Below are 8,778 nucleotides of genomic sequence, written 5' to 3' on the forward strand. Positions count from 1 at the left end.
ATTCTCACCATTGTAATTTGTATATACTCTCTCTTTGAGAACAAGGAAAATTAAGCCGATCATATTCACTTTGACAGAGATGAACTCGATCATGACACCATAACTGTGAGGTGTTAGTCTTTGCCAAGGAGAGTTGAACTCATAACCTCTCTACATGTTGCAAGGAGATTTGTTGGTTTAGTAGAAGAATAATTTTTTTTTAACAATTCATTTCCACCTTTTTAAATAGAACTCCAATAGAAGATCAACGAAATATTTCCCTATATACATATGTATAAAAATGGTACTCATGGGCTTCATTTTGCATTACAACCATCAATTAGAAAAAAGAAAACAACACTATTTCAAGCACAATGGAAGTCTCCAAGGAGATACACGAACATACATAGGACTAAAAGTAAACTATTAAAAGGTCAAAAAAAAAAAAAAATACATATATTTCAAATTGAAGGGGTGATCCAAATGTGCGGCATGTCGAATGGATACAAATCAAATGAAAGATTATAAGGACCAATGTTTCCAGTCTTAACATTGAAAATACCCTTTTCAGGATATTCTAAACCCTTCTTGTATTTCAGAACTTTGTCATCAGTGAAGTAGATTGAGTTCCCTTGCAGTCCTTTCCATTGACTTGTTGAGACAGATTTGGAACAAAATCTCCCTACGAACAACACTTGATCATCAGCAAGAAAGGGTACTCTTTCCAACATATATTCAGCAGCACTTTCTACTAGCCTGTAAATCATAAATTTGACTGTTTTTCTAACCCTTTTTTTCTTGAACCTTAAAATCAATAACAAGTTCTCTTCTGACTCTACCAGGTAACATTCTACCTGATATTCATGAAGAGAACTAGAAATAATTTCTGGGAAAACAATTTCGCGTTTATGGGCACTAGGCTTGGGACCTGCCAAATTTACAGTCCAAAGCTCCCCACTTCTTGACATTACATAAATCTCTCCCTTGTAAAATATAAGGCTACCAAGAATCTGGCCATGACCATCCAATTTCATGATAGTACAAGACTCATCTCCGAGCCTACACATGTTCAGTTCGGTCTTCAAAGAGTTTAAAGCTACAACAGTACAATCAAAGTTAGGCTTCTTAGAAGTGATATCAAGAGGATTGGAGAGAAAGATCACCTTTGAGATGTCAACCCCTAGGTTATTGAAGCATGGAAGATCGATTCGGGTTCCTGTGAAAGGATTCAATACAAAGCAATTGGGAAGGTAGGGTGACAACATAACTAACCAGCCCTCATAGCATCCAAGGCATTGTGAAGCTGGGGCTATGTCTAAGCTGATCCAATATACCTTACCCTCTTCAAAACTGAAGAAACCAAAGGTTCCTTTCTTCAAATTGTATTCGAACAAAACCATTGGAACATATGACTGCTGCGAAGAGAGACTGCAACGATGTCTCCTTGTCTCATTTGAAACCGATCTCCATGGCTTGCAGACAGAACCGAATCGGAGAATGTCTGGGAAACCAAGACGATTAGATATCATCTCAGTGATGTGATCAGGAAGCTCAACCCATTTTGAGCAATATTCTTGACTTTGCTCCATGATCTTCTCTTTCTCATTCTGAGGGGATGAGCTGAGGATCTCTCCCATGAAGACTGAAGTGTTTCTTGAATCCATGAATTCTCAATCAGAGGGGATTGATTCTCAAAAATTTGTTGAACACAGTACCTGAGAAGGAGACCTTGTATATATAATTGGATTAGTTCCATGATAATCTCTAAGTGAATTTTTAGAAAACTTAGATTTTGCAGATTCTTGCCAAACTAAAGTCTTCATAGTTCATATACCAATTTGGGATTAAATCCATGGTAAGTAATTGATACCATTGTCATTTGAGCTCTAGTTTCCTTATTTAAACAACAAAAAAGGACTGTTCTGAGTTGTACATAACGTGTCAATTTGGGACCAAAACAGGTAACCATCCAAGAACTTATCCACTTAAACCTGAAACTGATCCATGGTTTTGCTTCAGTTACCCCCCAAAAATGCATTATTAAAACTAAAGATCAAGAACTAATTAAGCTAATGACATAGTTTCAACAAGTAGACCAGACATTGAGATATTTAAGTCTCCAGTCCTTGTTAGACCCCATTGGACCAATGGTTCACATGTTTCCACCTTGTTGAACATATAAAATTAGAATTACCCTAAAAAACGAGGAGAGTAGAGAAAAACATATATGGGCAAAAGATCCACACGCCGTCCGTATACAGATTCTTTTGAACATCAAGGGACAAAGGGGTGGGGTTGATTCTCTCTCCTTAAACCCCCTATTTTACAATTCATAACCATGTCCCTCCATTCGCCCAAATTAGTACTCAAGTGTCCGAGGGAACCCTCTCCTAAGATTTATTTAAGAAATGTCAAAAAAGCATAAGCAGAATTTAAGGAGGAAAATGATTTCTCTAGATTCATCCTTGCTACAAATAGGTACATTCAATATCATAATAACTTGCCATGGATAGCATAATATCTTAGAAAATCTAATATGCCTTAAACATATACCAATCTAAACATTGAAGATGGTAGAACTGCGTGCTTGTGTAGCTGGCCCATGGTTGCGACCCTACCTCAAAATAGACACTGTGGATCAATCCTTGGTTATTAGGCACAAATGGAGAGAACGCCTCACTGAAACATTGAAGGAGATTTCTTTCCCTGTTATGAATAATTAATTTTTGGATTTTATTTAGTTGTTGCTTCCTAACTATTACACCCAATAAATGAGACTCCAATGGAAAATCTTATGTCTCTTGTGTGAAACAAATCATAATTTTCCTAAATATAGGTTTAGATACCAAAGTGAAATCTAAGATTTTCTTTCCATTCTTTATTGATTTGATAATATTGTATGTGTTAAACGAAAACAAAACAGGTTAGGGATTTACCTCGTTGATGTTTTCCACGCAACGGAAAGGATCTGGTTGCCCTACGCGTTGATCTGTATGAACTCTAACATCACAAGCCTCGCGACGATCCACATTCAGTACTCCATCATAGGAATCACGATAGGTTTTTCAATGGAGTTTCCACACTCTAAGACCAGAGGCAATGATGGAAGCCTGCATAGGAATACACTCACACTCAATCGGAGAGAGAGAGTGAGAACCGAAAGAGAGATGGAGGGATTGAGGGAGAGAAATCAAGAGACAGTAGGGAGAAAGAGGCTGTTGCGATCAAATTATGATCACAACCCCTCTTCCTTCCTTTTTATATTAGTTGGGGACCACAAGGTCACTCCCCCCCCCTCACACCCTAATCCTAGTGGGCCCCCTTGGCGTACACTACCCCAAGTGGGCGCAGGTATGGGCCTCAGGTCCAAACCCGAGTTTGTTACATCTCTCACTCACCCACACAAGGTGGATATACTCAATCGGTCATCTAAGTCTCTCTCCTAAGTGTATCCCCTCATACAGGAAATGGAGCGTGCAACCTAACAAGATAGAACAAAGGTAGGAGTGCTATATCAAGATTCCATCTAACCAACATAGCATATCACTCACAAACTATCTGGGGTACCCTAAACAATCCAACTACACCAGATCCAGTCGATCCTCATGATGAGCAGTGCTGACCCCAAAACATTTAATGTGCTTATGACTACATCAAAACACAAACATGACAAGTCGCTTGAGCAATGAGCCACAAAACAAGGGTGTAATTCCGAATAGTTTTCTCTAAGCCCCACATGTCAATCCGACTATTCCCAACAGCTTTCCCAATCGTGTCTCACTGGATCGCATCATCCATATCCTCTTCATGACATGGTCTCAGGTAGAGGGTATTCGTAGGATCAACTCAGTTTAATCTATGTGGTTCACGCAGTGACGAAGCAAGTTTCCATCCAGTCACTCTCACAAATGGTCGTAACAAAGCACATATAATATGAAATGTATGCTATGGTGTTTTTCTCACTAAGGTGGGCATGTCACTCATAGAATATAAAAGAATACCATACGAGTCTGGGTCTAGTTGCACTATCAAGCGCCTGACCTGAGTCTTTCAATCCAGTCGCCTCTACATCACCTGAAGTCTCACACTCAGCTATAAGTAGGGTACACTAAGATGTGGAATATCTATGTTCGACTATCTAAAAGTCTTATCTTAGCTCTAACTAATGCACCACTTATCTTAAAAACTATTTATTCATCTCGCTCGCTATCTCTAAGCATCCAAACTCAAAAATAAACACAAATCATCCATGTCGAAGGCCTATATTCCTAACATGATTAAGGAAGATGTCTCAAGCAATAGGCTTTGTCAAAAGATCAACCAGCATGCTATTCGTGGAGATATGTTTTAGGGCAACCTCCCTTGCGCAACCATGTCTTGTATGTAGTGATATCTAATGTTTATGTATTTGGCTTTCCCATGAAACTTGGGGTCCTTAGCGAATGCCAAGGCTGCCGTACTGTCATAGTGTACTAGCACCGCATCTCCTAAATGAGTGGTAATGCTGAGGCGTTATAGGAACCTCCTCAGCCAAATGGCCTCCTGAACGGTTGCCGAGCACATGACGTACTTGGAGTCCATCATGGATAGGGCGATGCAAGTCTACTTCTTGCTGTTCCAAGATACATCACCGCCTCATAGGAAAAACTTATTATATTCTACTTCCAAGCTTTCTGTCATAATAACTAGTCCCAAAATATGTTAAAACCATTCTACAAAACCTAGCTTTCAGTATGGCATTAATTGGATGTACCATGTTTGGGTTTCAAATCACAACTAAACTTGGGTAGACATATTACATCTATCATTCTATTGTAACAACCCGAATTTTTGATAACCTTACGACACATATGTTACGATGTCAAGTCTCTAACACCTTGATCATCGATGGAACCCCGAGTTGAATGTTCTCACTCTAAGGTATTTTTCCTAATTATTTAAATTACACTCCCTAATCTTGTGTTATTTTATTTATTAGAACTTATTAATATTTTTATATTCGTATGGTTTAATTATTTAATGCATGTGTATGTCACTCCTATGTTTAATTTCATCACCATTTTAATTTTATTGAATGGGTTGAACCCATCTATTTTATCTTGAACCAAAGGGTTCAATTGGGTTGTTGGGTTCAAGAGAAGACCATGGGTTGGTATTTTTGTAAATATAAGGGGGTCAAGAGGGTATGACCATAATTGTGAGATTAAAGGGAACCCTAACACTATTCTTGCATGGATGACTATTGGCCCAAATTGGAGGCAAAGAAGTCTTGTCAAGGGTATTTATGTAACCTCACATGGATCAAAGGTAAGGATGCAAATGGATATCTAAAATTCAAATCCGATCTGCATCCGTATCCATTTATGGACATCTGTATTTGTTTAAAGATATCCGAAAAAAATATCCGAATACTCCGATGAAAATCCAAAAAAAAAATCTGAATACTTAATAATAAAAAATTAAGTAAATAATGATCTGGAGGGTTTTTGAAGATTCAACAGGTTCTAGAATATGAGGAAAAGAGAATGATGTAAGAGATATGGATTGAGAGTGGATTGTATGAGGAAGGTCTGGGTTATATACGACAGAAATGTAAACGGATGATCGAAAATCCAAATTCGATCTGTATCCGAATCCATCTGAATCTGTTTAGAGGTATCGTATTCGGCTAGGGAATATCCGAATCTGATCACATCCGATCCGTATCCGAGTCGAATCCGATCTATTTACATCCCTAATCAAAGGCCAACAAGGTTATATGTTGGTCAAGGCAAGGGTGAAAGGGTAATTTTACCTTGGTCAAGTGGTTGCATGGTAATTTTGGAGTCAAACCATAGGTAAATGGTCATCTCGAGGAGACAAGGGTACCCGTTATTCTCATTGTCATAGGTCCATATTGGTTGAAATTGGAGGTGAGACTTGGTCAAAGGGGACTTTTTGGCCTTTTCCCTAAAAGAACTATTTGAATAGTGTTCAAAGATCCACTTATCCAAATGTCTTGTCTTCCCTTGTCATTTTCATTATTGAAAAAAATTGAGAGAGTGGAGTGGAGAGAAAAATCGTGGGAGTGGGATGTTGGTCAAACAACGGTCCAGGGATAAAAACATAGTTCCCTTGAGAAATCAATTAACTAAAAATTAGGGTATTGCACGCCCTGGGTTATCCCATGGTGTCCCATGGGTGCCCCATTTTAATTTTAGGGTTTCCCATGGTCTCCCATGGGAACCCTGGTGCATCCCTAATAGGGTTTCTCCTTCCCTCATGTGTCCCACGCAATTATAGAACACGTTAGGGACAGAGAAAATACATCTCTAGTCATCACATGGCAAGAGGGATCATCCCATACTCGAATACGCAGCGGAAATAAATCGATTCGAGTTTCTTTCGCATCCCATGAATATTAATAACCAATGAACAGAAGGAATTAATAAAGAACTGCTAACCTGGTGAGCCTCAAGTGTTGCTCCTCCAATAGACAGTGGTTCTTCCTCCAATGAGTGCTCTAAGCAAACAGATCTGAACCTCCAATGGTGCTACCAAGGTTCTACACGCCAATCCTAGATGCCCTCAAACTCCTCAGCACAGATCTAGGGTTTCACAAACCCTAACTCTCAAGCACATGTGAGAGAAGCAAGAAGAAGAAGAGAGATCACAAGAGGGAGAGAGAGAAACCAAAAATGCAGGAGAGAGAGTGTCTGCTCCAAAAACGTGGAGAGCTCCCTCTTTTGCATTTTTTGGTCCCCTATTTATAATAATAGGATTTAATTAAATCCTAGATAGATTTAATAGAGCCCTAGTGAGAGTCTGACTCTCTCTCTTTCAGTCTGGCAGTTCTGTTTAAACTCAAAATGCTACACAGGTGAAGAAGCAGAATCTAATAGGGAAAGTATTAATTAGATTCTTTATTTAATTATTAATGGATAATTATAATTAGCACCAAATCCATTAATTAAATAAAGAGCCAATTAAATTAGCAAATTCCAAATAACTCCCTATATGATAACAATTTATCATATACAACCCCCCCCACTAATCAACACCATCATTATGGAATCTAGGGCATGTACACATGTATTGCCAAACCCCAATCCATAGTACATGTCCATATAAGAGCGTCTGTGCATCCGATCGGGTCCCGCAAAACTCGATAAAACACTTTATTTGAAATAACTATAAATAATGTATCATTTTATGTAAAATAAATTTTGCAAAACCATTTCCAAAACGGTACTGGATCTAGATTCTGATCCGACCATGCACAGACAGTCTCTATCTTGGTGTTCCCCAATCGGGCAGTGGTGACCGTGTTGGATAACTCCTTCACTCACAAAGTGTTCACGCATTCCCAGAACACCGGCTTTGACTCGCTTGAGTCTCGGTCATTGATGAACCAAAGAATGCGATCACACTTTGCAAAGGATGTGGTTCCCTCAGTATGTGGTGTCGGTGACACATGTCTATCCCTTCCAACATCTGGCAGTAATACATGAGGGAATCGACAAAGTAGATTCTTCGCCAATGCACACATCAAACATGTGAGCACTCGCATTCGTACCCTGACATCACATGCCTAGGCATACCCAATGCGACGACCATATGATAAGGGTGCCCAGCCCAAACCCTAGTCGTGACTACCATTTTAAGTATAACTTACGGACACATAATGCTCAAAAAGTTTATATCGCATCTGACAATATTAAACTAAAATGTATAAATGTTCAATACAAAGGTGAACCGGGTTGAACCGGACCGAACCGGGTTTGATGGACACACACTTGTCCAACATGGGAGAGGTCTTCCTTGAGTGAGTTTGTGCTTGGGTTTTTGGGTTAATCCTTAGGGGCTATGAGTATCCTTCCCTTGGGGTTTTGAGAGAGAGTTTGAGTTGGGGGTTTTGATTGAAAGAAAGAAGAAGAAGCTGAAGAGTTAAGGATACATTTTGGACTGCAATAGAAGATGATGTGAAGAAGAAATCTCTTGGTTCTTCATCTTGAAGCTTGAGGTGGTGAATTGGAGCTGTGATTTAGAAGCTCAAGCTTTAGGAGAGGGGTTTTTTCAAGTGAAGTAAGGGTTTTTCTTCCCATTTTCTTCATTCTTGGACAACATGCTATATTTTTCTTTTCTTGTTTTCTTCTTGCTGAAAAATCTGGGTTTGGGATTAGAGTTTTCTTTTTTAAATTCTATTATGGGAATGCATAAAAGAAGAAGAATGGAAGAGGTATATTAGTTTTGTGCTATGTTAGATATAAGATTTTATAGTTACATAATGTCATTTTAAAGTTTTGAAAGTGTCAATCTCCGATCGGAGGAGAAGGAAGAGACAATGAGGTATATGTGCATGACAGTATTTTCTGGGTTGGGCAGAACAACAGCCCGAGATTGTTCATGATGTTGATCATATTTAGCGATTGATTTATGGTCTGAAATAATGATGGGGAGTATACATATGTTGAAGGTAATGGGTTTAAGCACTGGTTGCTTTATCAAGTTTAGAATACCCAGGCTGCTACCTCCAGCTAGTAATTATAGAGAAACTAGGGTTTATGTTAGATAGGCTAATTACTAGATTACCCCTCAGCCTGAGCCATAACAAAAGTAGGATTATATTAGAACATATAAAGAGATATTACTATAATGCCCTTACAACATATTTGTGTAGATCATCTCCTAAATTTCATTTAATTATAAGAAAATTTTTTTATTATGGATATTGCGATATTCATGGTTTTGAGATGAATGGTATAATGTAAATAAATAACTGTTAAACCTATGATTGTCATCCCTTTCCAGTAGGGAATT

General features: G+C 38.6%; 1 protein-coding gene across 1 annotated transcript; it reads right to left on the reverse strand.

Annotated features, from left to right (window-relative positions):
- Nucleotides 1-440: 440 nt before the first annotated feature.
- LOC122639141 (probable F-box protein At4g22060) lies at nt 441-1,643 on the reverse strand. Its single transcript, XM_043831970.1, has one exon. The coding sequence runs from the start codon at nt 1,641-1,643 to the stop codon at nt 441-443; it is 1,203 nt and encodes a 400-aa protein (XP_043687905.1).
- Between the last annotated feature and the right edge of the window lie 7,135 nt (nt 1,644-8,778).

Source organism: Telopea speciosissima, chromosome 9, assembly GCF_018873765.1.
Source record: "Telopea speciosissima isolate NSW1024214 ecotype Mountain lineage chromosome 9, Tspe_v1, whole genome shotgun sequence".
NCBI classification, from domain to species: Eukaryota; Viridiplantae; Streptophyta; class Magnoliopsida; order Proteales; family Proteaceae; genus Telopea; species Telopea speciosissima.